The sequence below is a fragment of the Mandrillus leucophaeus genome, unplaced genomic scaffold, assembly GCF_000951045.1.
Source record: "Mandrillus leucophaeus isolate KB7577 unplaced genomic scaffold, Mleu.le_1.0 Scaffold184, whole genome shotgun sequence".
Lineage (NCBI taxonomy): Eukaryota > Metazoa > Chordata > Mammalia > Primates > Cercopithecidae > Mandrillus > Mandrillus leucophaeus.
The window spans coordinates 5,654,492-5,673,307 of NW_012101854.1; the positions used below are offsets into that span (position 1 = coordinate 5,654,492).

The 18,816-nt window shown below is 32.2% G+C and overlaps 1 protein-coding gene across 13 annotated transcripts in view; it reads left to right on the forward strand.

Annotated features, from left to right (window-relative positions):
* Positions 1 to 18,816, forward strand: part of PRKACB (protein kinase, cAMP-dependent, catalytic, beta) — a 170,045-nt gene that overhangs the window by 117,289 nt on the left and 33,940 nt on the right. For 11 of the 13 annotated variants that reach the window (XM_011977786.1, XM_011977792.1, XM_011977781.1 and 8 more), the window contains 5 exons: positions 2,843 to 2,971; positions 4,669 to 4,767; positions 5,741 to 5,823; positions 16,836 to 16,962; positions 17,943 to 18,038. In XM_011977786.1, the coding sequence (XP_011833176.1) occupies positions 2,843 to 2,971; positions 4,669 to 4,767; positions 5,741 to 5,823; positions 16,836 to 16,962; positions 17,943 to 18,038 (534 nt within the window). Of the gene's footprint in view, positions 1 to 2,210; positions 2,372 to 2,842; positions 2,972 to 4,668; positions 4,768 to 5,740; positions 5,824 to 16,835; positions 16,963 to 17,942; positions 18,039 to 18,816 lie in introns of those variants that run through there. The other 2 variants (XM_011977788.1, XM_011977789.1) reach the window with 2 other exon arrangements.

Here is an 18,816-nt window from a genome sequence, read left to right on the forward strand (position 1 = left end):
AAATCATGATTCTTGCCTAAGAAATGTATTACTTCAGAAATTTTAATTTTCATGTGGTATTAGTAAACAAAAACTTAAAATGGGAATTTTGCCATAGTTATACTTTGATGTATTAATTAATAATCTTAATGTATACCTAAATTACAGAAGGAACTAATTTCCAGTATAATACCTAATTATAAATTTGATACTGATTCCAAGTTGCTATAAAATCTTAATATTTTCAAATATATTAATTTTGAATCATGCCTTTGATAGCATACTTACAATTTTTATTAATTACAAAAACAAGAGTCCTTATGTACAATTTAAAATTCTCAATCATAGAGAGTTTGGCTATCAACAACATCCCTGGTAGATGGGCATCTTTTTTATCATCATTTTGATGGGGTATGTTCTATATTGTTTAAGTATTTTAGATCTTAACTAGGATCTAAAAACTGTATGTAAAAAGCCATCTATACTTTATAAAAATAATATTTTTGGAGTTATAAATAATGAATGAATTTTAATAGTAAATTAAATTTTGTTATACTTCAAGTTCTGGGATGCATATGCAGAACATGCAGGTTTGTTACATAGGTATAAACGTGCCATGGTGGTTGCTGCATCCTTCAACTCATCATCTACATTAGGTATTTCTCCTAGTGCTATCCCTCCCCTAACCCCCCACCCCGCAACAGGCCCCAGTGTGTGATGTTCCCCTCCATATCCATGTGTTCTCATTGTTCAGCTCCCACTTATGAGTAAGAACATAAAGGTCAAAAAAAAAAAAGGAAGTCATTATTTGAAAAAGATATTTGCACACGCGTGCTTATAGTAGCACAATTCACAATTGCAAAATTGTGATGCCCATCAATCAACGAATGGATAAAGAAACTATGATAGAATACTATGCAGCCATAAAAAAGAATGAATTAACACATTTGCAGTGACCTAGATGAGATTGGAGACTATTATTCTAAGTGAAGTAACTCAGGAATGGAAAACCAAACATCATATGTTCTCACTGTTACGTGGGAGCTAAGCCATGAGGACACAAAGGCATAAGAATGACATAATGGACTTTTGGCACTTGGTTCAGGGAGAATGGGAGGGAGGTAAGGGATAAAACACTACAAATATGGTGCAATGTATAATGCTCAAGTGATGGATGCACCAAAATTTCACAAATCATCATTAAAGAACTTACTCATGTAACCAAATACCACCTGTACCCCAATAACTTATGGAAAAACAAAAAATATTATAACCAAAAAAATTAAATTTTGAAGGTCTTTTCTTTCTAGCTCAAAAGTTTTTATTTCAAGTATTTTCTCATTGAAGAATTCTAAGTAAATGTTTCTTAAAGATGCCATTACTACCAAGATTTAGAGTATGACCTATAAGTTAAAACATAGCCACAAAGATTAAACATTGTGATTACAAAGTATTAGACATTGTGTAACATGAAACAATAAGAGAGGTAAGGAAGATAACGTATTTTTATAATACAAATAAAAGCAATGAAAAAAGCATAAAGAGCAGAAACACATATTCTGTTGTCTGTTAATAAAATTTGTTTTCATTATTTGGTTGGGACTATGGTGAGCATTTTAATCCACCTATGTTGATAAAACCTAAACTTAAATATTAATTCAGTCAGAATTAGAAGGGCTTTTTGTGTTGATAAAAAATCTTATAACTACTTTAAATTATTTTAAATTTTAAGCTGCAAAATCAAAATATGAAAACAAGTTATAAGTGAAACAGAATTGCCTGCTCTCTGTAATGATCCAACAGGAAGCTAAAATGGGTCTCAAAAGGCAAGGTTTGATTTGAAATACAGATAAAATCCAACTACAGTGAACTGTAATACCTATACAGATTCCTCACTGGATAAAGAATCATATTGCATCACATTTTTCTCAAGCTAAACGCTATATACTGGGCCTTCAGAATATTTTTCTGATATTTTCATGGAGTTCTTTGCAATGAAACCTATTAAACAAAAGGGTTAGCAATTACTACTTGTTGCTGTTTAACACATAATTTGTTCCTAATAATTTTCATTTTGTTGTGGCAGGAACAAATTTAATAGATTGATGCCTCCAATTATTTGCTTCTGTGCTGTAGTCAAAGCCAAACAAAGATGTTTCCTTATAACAAAACATCTATTCAAGAAAAAAAGAGTCTGATTATTGTTCTGGGATGCTGGCTTTTGGTTCTTTGTAGAATGAGGAATTCTTCTTTCCTTATTGTTATTGTTTTAGATAATGCTGTGGTTTTATAACATAAAGAGAGAAAGCCACTAGGCTCTCTCATGCTGCTATTATATTGTTCTATAAGCTTATATAAAGACAGAAATGAAGCAAGACTGATTTCTTCACAGGTAACTTTAGTGAAAGAGCTCTGATCCCTCAGTTTATCTATTCATTACAGTTATTTGCAAGTGCATTAAGTCTGTATGGCTTCTATGACTCTTTGTCAGTATGCCTCTGGTCAGTTTGTAATTATTAAAATATGAAACTCATTTATCGGAAGTTCAGTACTAAGATTAAAGTCCAATACTAGAAATGCATATTGTAATATAATCTTTAATATTTCAGCTGAGGCTCTTATTTCCTCCTATTACTATTATGCTCTGTTTTCCAATACATTCTGTCCTCAGATACTAAATCCCTTCTTATTCAAAGGGAAAAATAGAATCGATAAACTGGAATCTCAATAGCCTTTTTGTATTGCTTTTAAATGGATAGTTATAAATGGGATTATCCATTATGATTATGTATTATTAAAGCATTTATACTTCCCATAGTGTTTTTATGAGAATTTTAAGTTTTATTTATGTATTTACATATAGAATAATGCTGGACTTGAAGATTTTGAAAGGAAAAAAACCCTTGGAACAGGTTCATTTGGAAGAGTCATGTTGGTAAAACACAAAGCCACTGAACAGTATTATGCCATGAAGATCTTAGATAAGCAGAAGGTGAGTTTATTTGTTGTTATTTACTTTCAGGGTAAACTTTAGTTTTATCAGCCAGACTATTAAACAGATTCAGTATAATGACTTACCATTGACACCTTCAAATAATTATATTATTAAATTTAATTTTTATTCCTATTTTTTGTAACTATATGATGCATAGTTAATATACATTCAGCCTTTCCATATCCATGGGTTCCACATCCATGGATTTAACCAATCACAGATTGAAGATATTTGGGAAAAAAATTACATCTATACCTAACATGTACAGACTTTTGTTTCTTGTTATTTTTCCCTAAACAATACAGTGTAACAACCCTTTACATAGAATTTAAAATATATCAGGTATTATAAGTAATCTAGAGATGATTTAAAGTATCTGGAGAGTGTGTATAGGTTTTATGCAAAGCCTCTGTCATTTTATATAAGGGATTTGAGCACCTGGGCATTTTGGTTTCTGCTGTAGGTCCTGGAACCAACCCCCAGGGATACTGATGGACAACTGTAATTTATTGTGACAATTATGGACTAATTTGTTTTCTAACTATTACAGAAGTTAAAATGTGTACAGTAGTGACCCAACCACTTCATGTTACAGATTTTGAAAACCTGAGGCCCAAAGATTTGAAAGCATCTCCAGAGTCAGAAAGTTAGTTAAATAGAAGGCCTAGATTAAAACACAGATTGACTCCTACTCAATTTTCTCGCTCAATATTATCAGTATACTCCTAATTTTATATATTAATACCTGGCTTCTATCTTTAATTACTTTTCTTATTTATGTTTAACTTCTTGACATCTGTGACTGTCCTCACATTGACCATTAGACTCTGGCAAGAAAGTATGCCACCTTCTAATGATTTACACATTTAAAAGAAAATTATTTATATGTCTTGCTAAGGTCACCACTTTTAAAATTCAAAATAGAATCACATATGGAATAGAATTACAATCTTCGTGAAGTCAAGATAAATTACTTTCCCCTTCTATTGAATAGAAAATCTAGAGGAAGCCTAAGTCTGAATGACCTAGGATACAAAGATAGTTTTTGTTAAAAAGGTAGTTTTTTTCCCAGTATTTTGTGCATCCTCTTCTATAGCGATATAAAATAAATTTTTAGAATTTATACCTATATTTATTTAGATATTATAAAATGAAAATTGTTCATTTTTACTCACTATTTTTCAATTATAGGCTTTCTCTTCATTCTTAATTTTCTTATTCATCTTCTGAAGTATTTATAGTCAATATCTAGTTATTGCAGAGATTTGAGCCAGCTTTTACAGAGGACTTTGAGTGATTAGGACGTTAGTATTTTCACATTAATTTTTAAATTACTTTAAGTAATTATATAGATATATGTTTATTTAAGTATAATTGACATAACTAATTTTTAAAGTAATTTCTTATGGGTTTGTTTCTTATTCCTACTTAGCTCTCACTTCTTAATTGAAACTGTAGTTGATCTTCCTAAGACCAAGTTTTAAATCCTCTGTTAGGTTTTTATTTGAATCCTGTTATTAAAAGTAATGGCAAAAACCACAATTACTTAAGCACCAACCTAATAGTTGGTAATTGTTATTCTCTTCCTTATCCAATTCTAACAATTTTCCTTATCCAAGTTTATTACATTTTTTAAATGATAACTTTTTAATTTTGCTTAAATACATTAAGAAATATTTATCTCTCAATTACAGGTTGTTAAACTGAAGCAAATAGAGCATACTTTGAATGAGAAAAGAATATTACAGGCAGTGAATTTTCCTTTCCTTGTTCGACTGGAGTATGCTTTTAAGGTAAATTTTAGTAATATCTAAATAAGATACTTTCAACCTAATATGCTTTTTTTAAGATGAAACTATAAATAGGATTCTAAACCAGATGATAAACCTAAAAAATATAAATAAAACAAATACCTCTCGAGTTTGTGTAATTAAATCCTATTGTGCTTATAACTTAGGTAACATTTGAAAAGGTTTTGATTCTCCCTGGAGAAATTGTTCAAAGGTGATACATGCAATTCTTCATGAGATGGTATTACAAAAAGAATTACTCCAGTTTATCAAAAACCATAGGGATATCTTATTAAACAATTCTTATGCAAATTCATATACCCAACACATTTTCTACTTTTATTAAGCCCTTTTTGCCACTATCTCATCTTCTTTTACTTAGTAATTTGAGTTCTAGTCTTTTCACTTATACAAAGCTGAATAATTTTTGTTCCATTATTTAAGTGTCTGAAAAATTGTATAAGAGTTATTATTTAAATTGGCCACTTTTCAGTTCTTTGGAATGATACTGGCATCTTTCTGCAATATTTAATCATATGAAACATTTTAATCTTTTTTCTCCTTTATTCTTTAAATTAAATTAAGACCTATGTATTTAAAATATTAAAACCATTAATCTTTTATACATAGTGTAAATATTCTTACTTTTTCAAATTGTTTTTTAACTGTGTTATTCTTTTGCATATATTATAGCATTATTTCTTTGCCTGAGTGTTTAATTGTTCAAGAACTAGATGTTCTCTGCAAGAAAAGGAAGAGCAAAAGTCCCAGACTAATTTGTGGCAAAAATAACTAGGAGGGGAAAAATATGAGTGTCTCTGTATAGAAAAACTAGAGCATGTTCCATTTATTCTTTATTTCTCAAAGTTATTAATCTGTCAGAAAGATGTTAAATTTTTCTAATTCAACATGGTATAATATTGAAATAATTTTGACCTAAGTTGAATAATTGTATTTCCTTTTTATTTGTTCATAGGATAATTCTAATTTATACATGGTTATGGAATATGTCCCTGGGGGTGAAATGTTTTCACATCTAAGAAGAATTGGAAGGTTCAGGTAACTAATGCTTTTGTCTTCTTCAAATCTTTATAGGCTTGTGTTGTTTAACCAGATTTTTAAGTTGATGCCAATATCAAAAACTTATTTTGTTTGATTAATATTTTGGCCATTTGAAGCATTAGGTGGAAACAAAGAGGCCACATCATACACAAGTTTTAAAATTCAAATAAAAGGACTTCGAAGCCAATTTAAATGTTATACTATTGGTAGATATTGTGAAGGTCCACTACTTGAATAGTTTTCAGAAAATGCAAAAATTAATTGAATTTTAAAATATCAACATTTATTAAACAAATATTAATAATACAACTCCAGGACAGAGGATTGTTTTAATGATCCTTAAATATATATATAGAAATATATAGAGAAATAATAATAATGCTATTATGGTAATAAGATTATAAAAGTTTGTTTTTCACAAATTTAATTCTCCTTAAAGTTCTTGCAAAGTTTAGTTTTTAAAATACATACATAATTTAACAGGAGTTTGTACCTCATCAGGTTATGACTAATAAGATCTCACAGTTATTAAAATAGGTTATAGAATCTGATAGTTTTGCCTGTACGTAATAGTTTGTAAGCTTCTACTATTCATTAATAATCACTAATAGAATAAAGCTAAAATAAAAAACAGATACAACTTCAGTATAGTATGTTGAAGTAAAAAATGTAGAGACAAATCTCTAAATTCAACATTTTATTGAGGAAGCAAGAATTGCAGTTTGAGGCATATACACAGACTAGGTGGTCTTCAATGTGTCTACAAAACAAAGGTTGGAGGTTTTATAAAAATAAATTTTATATTTATTTGTTTGGAAACAAAGTTTAGTAGCACTAGTTAAGTTTTGGGGAGCTGGCAAGCTCTGATTGGTGAGTGACAGTGGGGGGTCAAACTCGGCTAAGAATTGCAGTAGATTGTCTCAGTAGCTGTTAGAGAAAACTGGTTTCAGGTTACAATGGGCAGTTTCAGCAGCTAGGCTTGTGGAAAATTTAATTCTTTTTTTTTTTTTTTTTTTTCTGAGACAGTCTCCCTCTGTTGCCCAGACTGGAGTACAGTGGTGCCATTTTGACTTACTGCAACCTTTGCCTCCTGGGTTCCAGTGATTCTCTTGCCACAGTCACCCGAGTAGCTGGAACTAGAGGTGCCCGCCACCACATCCGGCTAATTTTCATATTTTTGGTAGAGACAGGGTTTCACCATGTTGGCCAGGCTGGTCTTGAACTCCTGATCTCAAGTGATCCACCCTCCTTGGCCTCCCAAAGTGCTGGGATTACAGGTGTGAGCTACCACACCTGGCCTTAATTCTTGGAGCAGGTGCTGTGTGCCCTGAGTGCTTTATTCCCCTGGCCCCTCAACTCTGATTTATTTGGGTATGATGAGAATGACTAATTTGTGTAATCAGCTTTCACATTTTTCCCTTTTGGTCAAGATCTTTCTCTGAAAGCATTGTTTATCAACCATCTTTAAGTTAGGCTTAATTATTCCTTGGTTCTGGGATGGACTTGGTCTAGTTGTCTCTGTCACACATATGAGAGAAGGTATTGTGGGGTTCTATGTAGGGACCTGGGCCACATTCAAGTAACCAAGAGGCCAGAAGGAAAATTTTTCTCAAAGTAGATTTTTGTCTAGAGTCCAGCATCGAATTCCTTCTTATCACTTCCATAGGTTTTAGCAATCATCTTTAAGTGTTGGGTTAACGTTATTCTGTTGGGATGGCTGCCTTTACAAAGATTAGATAGGCATTAAGGACAAAGCTTACAAATGATAGTACAAAAAAATTAACAGTATAGTAAAATTTATTTGTGCAGTGCTTTGGAACTAAAGCCCGGGCCTACGGGCAAAACACTAAACAAATCAAAGGACCAGGGGAAACTGGTAAGACCTACTATAGCCATTGACTAATATTTTATTACTGGGTTGAACTAAAGCAGAGAATGCCAGACTTTGCAAGAGGAACCACCAGCAAAATTAAACAAAAAATTGTGTTAAGGATATTGTCAATGTTGTGGACTAGATGAACTGAAAGAATTTCTTAAGTCAGGTTTTGTCAATGGCTATAGCAGGTCTCACCAGTACCTATAACAGTTACTGATTGTGAATTTTAAATTACAATATTATTTGGTTAAGTGAAAAAGACAGGCATTAAGAGGGGTAAGAGTTTCACTACAATATGGAGTCCTGTTCCAATGTCTTGAGAAAAGCTGTTCACACCATGGAAAACATCAATTTTTTTGGTCTTGTTTACAGTTTAAACGTCTCTGGCTATGACTTTGGGCAGTTTGATGAACTTACTTTGTGGCCCATACATCAGGCATGAGACTTGTTTCTTAAAATTTACATAGTTTCGGCTTACAGGGCTTCAGGAACAGAGCGGTTCTCATTTTAACAATTTAATGGAAGAAAGTTCGATTGGAGTAACCTAGAAGAATTGAGGACCTTGTCTGGTCCATAAGTAGATAACAAGACTCAAAAGTAATGTACAGACTTAAAGTCTAATAACAGGCATATTAAGTTATTCTTTAGAAACAACTTTTTTCTCTACATTGATTACATAGGAATCTTGGATTTAAAAACCTCTTGAGGCAAGGAAGCCGAACCAAGGCAGTCTTAGATTTTACTTACAGTCTTAAGGTTCCTGGTCCTGCCAGGAAGTAACAGTTTTTATTTCCTTATTGTAATGCTGAGAAATCCTTGAAGTCAGGCCTTCTATGCACTTTTAAAATATGACAGTTCAGTTAGAACCTTAGTAATATAATCAGTGTTTTCCATTGTATTCTGCTATAAAGAGAGAGCAGATTTTTATGGTCTTATGCAAATAGTCATATTCCCGTAAAAGTAGTTACAACTAATTTTTGAATTAATAAGGAGGAAAAAAAAAAATGCTTTTATCTTTTTTTTTTTACAAAAATATACTTTACCAAATTGCTATAAATTATAAATAGCTTAAGAGATAAATTTTTTTAAACCTGGAGACCAAAATATTTAAGAACTAACAATGTTTTAAATGAAAGTTGTGAAAATATTATTTTTTCATCAATTATTTAAGTTCATATAATTTTTGTTCTGCTTGATCTTTATTAGTATTTTCATGTACTCATCTTTTTTTATTAGGGTTCTAGAAATTTTTATTTAGTCTGGTGATCTTAAAGCTATTAAAAGCCTGTATTTAAGAGTACTTGTTGGGGTCTTTTCTATGAATCTAATTGTAAATAATTTTGAGAATTCAAAATAATAACTCTGGATGACAACAATCTAGAATAGCCATGGGTAAAAATCTGATGAAAGTTTACAGTTAACAAGTAAACTTAGTTATTTCTATTATATCTAGCATTTTAAGGCAATAACCAGAATTATGAATAACATTAATTTCTATGAATTTATATAATTTTTGAAACATTCATATGAACAACATAGCCATAAATGCAACTAAAAGAGCTAGTATCACATCATTTATACAATGTCTCTTATATAATTTAAAAATAAATCTAATTGTTTAATATGTCTGCAAGATGATCTCTATGTCTTCGAATGTTTTCCAAGGGCCCAGCTGGAAAATCCCAAAGCTAATTCTAGATTAAGAACACTTAATTTAGGATTTGATTTTTGGGAAGTTTGTTAAACATCTTTAAAGACTCAAAAGACTTGGTCAAAACAGAGTAACAGGTCACTGTAAAATAATAGTCATTTATTTAACCAGAGTGATAATCAAAAGACATCAGATATAATACAGAAAGTTATATGAACGTAAAAACTTTTATTATTTTAAAGCTCAGTTTTTCTGAGTAATGAAAAACCTGATAAAGACAACATAGGATATTATCTTGATAAAATATAAAATCTAGTTTTTTAGACAAATTACCAAAATGGTAAAGAAAAATCTTCTGCAGTATGCTCATTTTTTCATATTTCTTTTTCCCATTTAGAGCTTTCCATTAAAGAAATTATCAATCACCTGAAAGTTGACTGAGTACTTGAATTTAATCAGACACAGGAAGAATGTGTCCAGGGTTAAGAGTGTACATTGTATTATAGAAAAATATGAACAAGAAGACTATCTTGAGCAGGGAAATACATAGTTGTCAGTAACAGCATGAGAAACTTCCTGGTTACATGAAATAATACAAACATATCAAGAAGAACCAAGAATATAGATTCAAATTATACTGGAAGAAAACATTGCTTTTCTAGGCCTTTCAGATAAACATTTCAGCATCAGGCCATAACAGAGTTCAAACTGGAAAAAAAAAAAAAGTTCTAGGAGTTGAGGAAAAAGGTTGAAGGAGAGAGTTATCACCCCAGCCAAGCAAAAAGATATACCTTTTCAAGAAAAAGAAGGGGATGTATGACCTTCAAATCATGTGTAGTGTGATACAGCAAAAGTCGAACTTCTGAAATATAAATTTCAAAAGGAAAACTTTACCTCAAGAAATGGAATTACTATTTTCAATGAAGAGGACAGCATTTCAAACCTAAAACTAGGGAAATTAATTAGATCTCAGGAAGAAGTGTGGCAGAAATAGAAACTGCACTTGGGAAGATGGCTGTCAAAGAAACAGATTTTATAATTAAAAATCACAACCTTTTGCAGTATTATTGAGAGTAGATGAATACTTCAAGAAAGCTTTGTTGTTTTAAATATAGAGAGCCAGACTCTGGTCCTTGACACCAATCATTAATTTTTAGAAAAACATGTAAACAATTTTCCTTTCCAATTTCTTTCCCTAACGATTTACACATAAAACTTCTTTCATATAGCCCATCCTTTCATTTTTCCAAACCCCCAGTATTAATCTTATAATTTTCCTTTTCTTCTTCCTCTGTTTTTGGAACAGACAATCATTTTACTTTAGGAAAAATATTTACCACCTAATATACTTTTCATACAACATAATTTTTTCTTACATTCATATTTTGCCTACTATACCTCAATATACTTAAACTTTATAAAATTTAAAAACCCAACAAGGGATTTGTATTTATTTAGTAATTTGTTTTAGTTTTTAATCTTATTTTGATATGGCCCAGACATCTAATAAGTATCTTATTATTTAGTTTAATATAACATAACTGTAAGACTTTAAATTTACATGAATAGTTTATTTATAAATGTTTATTTAATTTACATTCACCTAATTTATTCATTTTTATTAATTATGCCTGGATTACATGAAAATTGAGATATTAGGCAGAGTCATTATTTTAAGTTATTTTTATTAGCCAATTTTATAGCATGTTAATATCAAATGTTTACCTAAATAAGAATTTAAAGTTAGATACATGACTTTTCTATCAATAACTCAGAAGATATAGATGTTTATTAAATCAATAATATTAAATTAATCTTATTTATTATACAAAGATCCTTTTGTTTTAGTCTGGGTTTATAGCTTCAGGACCTTAAGAAATTTATCAGAGGCAAATATAAAACTCTCTGACCAGGAAATCTAGGCAAAAATCTATGTTGACAATTTTGAAGACACTTCTAATTTTATTTTATTAATAATTTTTTAGTATAGTTAAGTCTTGTTGAATTGAACCCTTGATCTTTATGTAATGCCCTTCTTTGTCTTTCCTGATCATTTAAGTTCCATTTTATTGTATGTAAGAATAGACTCCTGTTCTTTTTGTTTTCCATTTCCATGGTAGTTCTTTCCCCATCCCTTTACTTTGAGCTTGTGAGTGTCTACAGGCGAGATGGGCCTCTTGAAGAGAGCAGACAGTTGGGACTTTTCTTTTTATCCAGCTTGCCTCTCTCTGCCTTTTAAGTGGATCATTTAGACCATTTACATTCAGTGTTAGTAGTGATATGTGAGATTTTGATTCTGTCATTATGTTACCAGCTGACTGCTTTGCAGACTTGATTGTGTAGTTGCTTTTTATTATCTGTGGGCTATGAGCTTAAGTGTGTTTTTGTGGTAGCAGGTATTCATCTTTCATTTCCATGTTTAGGACTCCCTTAAGGGTCACTTGTAAGGCTGATCTGGTGGTAATGAATTCCCTTAGTGTTTGCTTGTCTGAGAAAGATTTTATTTCTCCTTCACTTACGCAGCTTAATTTAGTGGGATATTCAATTCTTAGATGAAATTTTTTTTCTTTGAGGATGCTGAAAATAGGCCCCAATCTCTTTCAGATTGTAAGGTATAAGCTGAGAGGTCCATCAGATGCACCTGATGGAATTCCCTCTGTAAGTGACCTGACATTTCTCTGCAGCTGCCTTCAAGTTAAATGTGGTATATATACACCATGGAATAGTGTGCATCCATAAAAAGAATGAAATCATGTCCTTTGCAGCAACGTAGAAGCTGCTGGAGGTCATTATCCTAAGTGAATTAACACAAGAACAAAAATCCAAATACTTCATGTTTTTACTTTTAAGTGGGAGCTAAACATTGAGTGTACATGTACATAAAGATGGAAACAGTAGACACTGGGGACTACTAGAGAGGAGATGGAGGGAGGAGAACATGGGCTGAAAAATTACTCATGGGTGCTATGCTCACTACCCGGATGATAGAAACATTCATACCCCAAACCTCAGGATCATCCAATATGCCCATGTAACAAACCTGCACATGTACCCTCTGAATCTAAAATATAAACTTTAAAAAATAATTTAAAAACCAATTAATTTATCAAAGATGTACTTAAGTCATGTGAACTAAAATATTGTATATTAGCACCCATTTATCCAAATAGAATTCCTTAAGGGATTTCTAGACAACTATGTCAGATTTTATTATATAGACACAGCATACAATATATGTACATATGCATAAAAACATCTAAACACCTATACAAATGTATAAATAAAAATATTACAGCTTTTATTTTAGAACTTTAGTCATGAGATAGTAAAACAATAAACCCATCAGTTTATAAAAAGAGAATTAGATCCAAATTATTTTTCTAACAAAATGGGATGAGGCTTAACATTAAGCTTTTTTTAAATAGGTAATATTATGAAGTCTGTGAACTAAATTATAGGTAGAGTAGTTTGAGTCAATTGACAATATGCTGGATTAGACAAAGAATTGTTAACTGAGAAAACGTGAATGAATTATGTGAGGACACCCAAATGATAGTTGTTTGAACTAGGTCTGTACAATATTTTCTTGTCTCAATTCTTTGTCCCTGAAGATAAGATTGTTGCCATTTCTTTTAGTATAGAGACAGTGTCCTTTACATTGGAATTTTATCTTAAAACCAAAACAGCATGAAAATCAAGATGATTGTCTTTATCTGATGATTTTCAAGTGTTTTTACTTAAACAATATGCCAAAATAGCCGAGGAGTTTTGAGAAAAGAGAATTTAGTCTATATTAGGATGAAGAGGAGGAATTGTAAAAGTGGAGGGAAAAGCTCCAGAAAGGAACTTGTCTCCACTAGCTTTGAGATAGTATTTTGTAGCAAGGCAATGTCTGAGTCCTGAAATTTTTATTAGCCTTAGGATATCGGTTGTGATATGAGTCTTATTTGGAGTATATGATTTTATCACCATGGTCTTTTAGTTTTGTTGTAAGAGCAACAGACTGTTTGAATGATTCGTATAATGTTTGAACATGTTACCAGCTCGAGTCTCAGAAAATATCTGGGCATGCCTTTAAACTTTGAGAGCCTATTTTTAACTAAATGTATTTAGGTGATTCGGTTTAATGCCAAATACATAAGAGCCAATTAAACACAAGTGCTGAATACATAAGTCCAAATAAACACAAGCACCAACAGAAAATAAAGTATGTCCTTACCAGGAAGAACAATAAGCCTTCTCCAAATGAAGGGGAAAGTACCCTCATCCAAACCTCAAAACTGAGGTCTAATCCTTACCGCTGAAGTCAACAGGGGGAAAATAACCCTCCCCAAGAGGACATCAGTCAACCAGCAGGCAAAAGACCCCTCTCAAACAGGAGGGGGAAAGAGAAAGACCCCTTCCCAGCCAAATCCCAAATAAAACAGAACTCAACCAAAATTAAGAGTTTAGTCCAAAAGAGACTCACTAAGGGGAAAAGAGGGGACTCCTCAGAAGCAGCAGGACTGAAAGGGCTCCAGTGGGGGTACTTCATGCTATAGTTCCCAGGGCCAGTGATTCTCCCTGAAGTAAGTCAGCTTTAGGATCCCACTTCTGACACCAAGTATATCAAAGTCAAAATTAAAATATAGAGGCAAATCTCTAGATTTGATATTTTATTTGGGAAGCAAGAATTGCAATGCAAGGCATCACACAGACCAGGTGGTCTTTGGTGTGACTGAAGAACAATAAGAAGGTTAGAAGTTTTATAAAACGGAGAGATAATACGTTTTGGAACAAAGTTCATTGGCACTAGCAAAGTTTTGGGGAGCTGGCAAGCTGTGATTGGTGAGTGATGGTGGTGGGTTCAAACTAGTCTTAGAGTCACAACAGGTTGTTTCAGTAGCTATTAAATAAAACTGGCTTCAGGTTACAGCAGGAAGCTTTAGCAGCTAGGCATATGGAAAATTTAATTCTTGGAGTAGGTGCTGTGTGCTCTGAGTGCTTTATTGCCCCAGCCCCTCAACTCTGATTTAGTTGGGTATGACAAAAACGACCCAACTTATACAATTAACTTTCATAATTAAATATTGGCATAACTAAAACACAAGTATGAACTGAAACAGGACTGATGATGGTAATTTGATTCATAAAATGATGGTGGCAGACTCAGAATATCGCAAGATGATATCAAGTAATGAGCAAACATTGGAGTCATTTTAATTACCTGAGGCCTAAGCCAAGATTCATTTATTGACTTAATATGTACAGGGCAACTAATATAATTAATATAGTGTCAGGCACTGTGCAAAGTAGCTTCTGCTTATCTTTGAGAATTTTCTTTCCTCTCCTATCGTCCTCTCTCTCCTACTGCCTCTTGTTCAAGCAGAATCCTCATACTGCCTTATGGTTATTTAAAGTTTTACACTAAAGTACCACACCTGAACCTGTTCTCAAAAAAGTTTGTGTTAACTTTATATAATTGGTAACTTCTTTTCTTTGCAACTCCTCACTGTCTTAGTACTCTTTGATATTGAGTCTTTAATACTTGACTTGGTACTAAAAGAACAGCAAGTTGGTTGAAGGAATTCACACTGAGACACTTGTCTTTTCTCATCTTTCACAAGTACTACATATACACTTGAACGATTGCAATGTCCATCTTAGAAGTTTTGAGGCAGTAGGAATATGAGTTATTGTTTAGCATGGCTTTAATCAGAATCAAATGAGTCATTTGAATTCTCTACTTAAAGCTGTCTGGACTTAAAACTGCTACAGCATTAGCCCTTACCATTGTCTTCCTACATTCAATATTAAGTAGAAATACCCAATAACACTTTGCACTTGGAATATTTTACTTTCACCTTTCAAGAATGTGATTAGAGGCTGAGCACAGTGGCTCATGTAAGCCTGTAATCACAGCACTTCGGGAGGCTCAGGCAGGTGGATCACTTGAGCTCAGGAGTTCAAAACCAGCCTGGGCAACATGACAAACCACCTCATGCACACACACACACACACACACACACACAAAATTAGCTGGGTATGGCGGTGTGCAACTGTAGTCCCAGCTACTTGGTAGACTGAGGTGGGGAGATTGCATGAGCCCAGGAGTTTGAGGCTGCAGTGATCTCCAGCCTGGCAACAGAGCAAGAAAAAAAAAATTTTATTATAGATCTATGTAATGTATGTATTCCTCCAATTAAACACCAGCATATGGAAATTAATATTTTATAAGTAAAAAGTAATAATATTAATGACATTTTATGTTTACAGGTGCATGGAGAAAATAAGAGGGGACCTGCCAGGTCAAATGTTTCCCAGTTTAAGCATAAATGTTGCAATGACCAGAATGATTATTTTAATCTCTGCTTACAATGTTCTCCTCATTCCTTGTCATTTGGCATACAATGCAGATTGACAGTATTGGGATGAAGCAGAAACTGGAAGGGTATTATAGAATTTTGCTCTCCAAAAGCATTTTTCTTTACATATGCATTCTTTCAACAAATATTTACTGAGCACTTGGGAAATGCAGTGACAAGCAAAAAAGGCAGCACATATAATCTTTTGTTGGAATTTGTATTTCTGTTACTACCAGATCAAATTCATACCAACCATCTTGAGGGAAATTCTATTCATAGTTAAGGTTGTTCACTGAGGAAACAAATCTGAAAGGCATTGCAATTTATCAGGCAGATTAGTAGAATTCAAATAATGCATTAGAAGATAAATTAGAAACTCAGAAAATTGGTATATCCTTTTGGATTTTTCAGATTGTGACATCAAAATTACACTGATCTATTAATCTAGTATATACACTAAAGAACTGTACATATTTACACTAACATAGAGATTATTCTTATGTCTATCTATGTAAACAAGCATAGTAGAAGATTTGGAAATCCTGATGCCAACCATTCTATGGTTTCTGAATGGGATTATGAGTATTCATCCTTCTTCATCGATATTTTATGATATTTTTCCATAATGAGCACATGTCATTTTTGTAACAGGAACTATTACAAAATGGGTAAAATGGCATTAATCTGCAGATAAATGCAGCTAAAGAACTTCTATGTAGGGAAATTCTATGAACACTTGAAATTTGTGAGAAAAGTAGATGGAGCCACTATAGCAGTGGCCCCGATAGACACTTCAATCAGCACATTTGCTTTCCAGTCATTCTCAAGATCAGACATAATTAGAAAGACATCAATATATTCAAATATAGGCTATAATGATTCACAGTGAGATAATTATTTTAGGTTTATATTTTTCCTCAACGTGTGCTTCCCCATAAATTTATCAGAATGTTATTTGAACACAATATAGAGATTTAATAAATATTTGAAAAGTAACAAGATTCTTTACATACATTTTTTAAAAAATACTTTTTGTTCCCAAAGTACCTCTACTTCGTATTGGTTTTTATGTATAATCTACTAATTAGAATGTATTAACTCACTTTTACAGAAAATCAATATTTTTATTTCTTTGCAGTGAACCCCATGCCCGGTTCTATGCAGCTCAGATAGTGCTAACTTTCGAGTACCTCCATTCACTAGACCTCATCTACAGAGATCTAAAACCTGAAAATCTCTTAATTGACCATCAAGGCTATATCCAGGTATGACTTAACACATTCTGTATAATGTATTTGAGAAAATACTAGGCAAGACATTGTATGTATGTAACCCCAACCTGGATTTTTTTTTGAAGAAGACAATTATTCCTAACAGTTTAAGTAGAGCTCAGAGTTTCGCTGCTACTACAGAGAAGCAAAAATCCTATTATGAAAGGAACCTGTTTGTATCTCCCTTAATCTATAGCTGTGAACTGAGTATAGCCTCTTGCATAAGGAGATATTAATAGCTAAATCTGTGAGCAGTTATTACTGCCAGGCATATTCCAAGTGTTTTACATGTATTATTTCTTTAATCCTGATAAACCTATGAAGTGGAAATACCACTGTTATCTTCATTTTAAGATTAACAAAACTAAGGCATGGCTAGGTCATTTAGCCAGTAAATGGTAGTCAGAATTTGAACCTAGGCAGTCTGATCCCAGAGTCCATGCCCTTTACGACTACAATATAACGGCCAAAGGATCCCTGACTACCAATACTGAACTCGTAGAAACATTTTCTTTTCACTTCTACTACTAATAAAGTGGGAGCATTTCTTTTTACACAATTATCAATAGATTCTCCCATTGACATTTTTACACTTCTGATGGTGCAATTAATGGCAGAGGACATATTGGGGTAAGGCAGACATTTAGCATTGTTTCATTTTTATTAATGCTATTTATTTTTACCTTTTATTTTCACTTTTTTATTCCTTGGGTCTAGGATCTTATAATAATGACTGAAAAGGGTTTTGTTGTTAATAATTTGTTCCTTTTCTTTGTGTTGAGGAAGGATTTCCAACTTGGAGTGTTTAAACCTTCATTCACTATTCATTAATGAATTTCAATTACATGGACTTAATTATTTTTTCAGTTTCTTTCATAGTTTCAATTTGAATTTTAAACTTTCAATTTAGGTTCAATAAACACATTTATTGTGAGGTAATACATTTTCACTAATATTCTTTTTTTCTTTTATAGGTCACAGACTTTGGGTTTGCCAAAAGAGTTAAAGGCAGAACTTGGACATTATGTGGAACTCCAGAGTATTTGGCTCCAGAAATAATTCTCAGCAAGGTATATTCATAATATCAATACGTAAGAGGTAGAAATATGAGTCATGCATCCCTATGGACTTTTGTAAAAAGTTTATTGATCTAATTTTACATTTTTAATTTGATCTGAGTTATGAATTTAAATCTATTTGTGCATGATTACTAAAGAATTACTATTTAGCATCTACCACTAATCCTAAACCTCTGTCAATTTTAACTCTGGGTCTTAGAGAAATAATATGAATAAATATGACCTCTAGATCCATGTTTTGCAACCAAAAACATAGTCTTTTCTTAATTATTCCTAGTAACAGAAGGGTAGAGAAGACTTGCTCTGGATTATACCAAGAGGTAAATCTAGAGATGATATGTACTAGTTGTCCATTCTTTATTTTTCAAATTTACCAGTTAAATAAAAGGAATGTATGAGAAGTGTTTTTAAATTTTAAATAGGACTATTAACAGCAATTGAATAGTTTTAGTTGTATTGAAGGCAGCTCTACTTTTCTAAATAGTGAAATGTGGTGAGAGAAACTGTACCTATATCTAAAGAATGGTTAACTTTTCCTCTGCCATCTCTTGGTGGAGAAATCTAGAAAGGAGAACCTAACAATAACCAGGCACAAACAGGAGAGAGGAAAAGGAAGGGAATAAGACACATGCTTCAGTGGTTCCCAAATGGGATCATTGAAATATGGCTAACCTATAGAAGGGTTAAAATAAAAGATTTCTTTCAAGTTTTCTCTCATTATCTTTTGTAATTTAAATAATGTATAACTTCTTGATATTTTATAATCTAA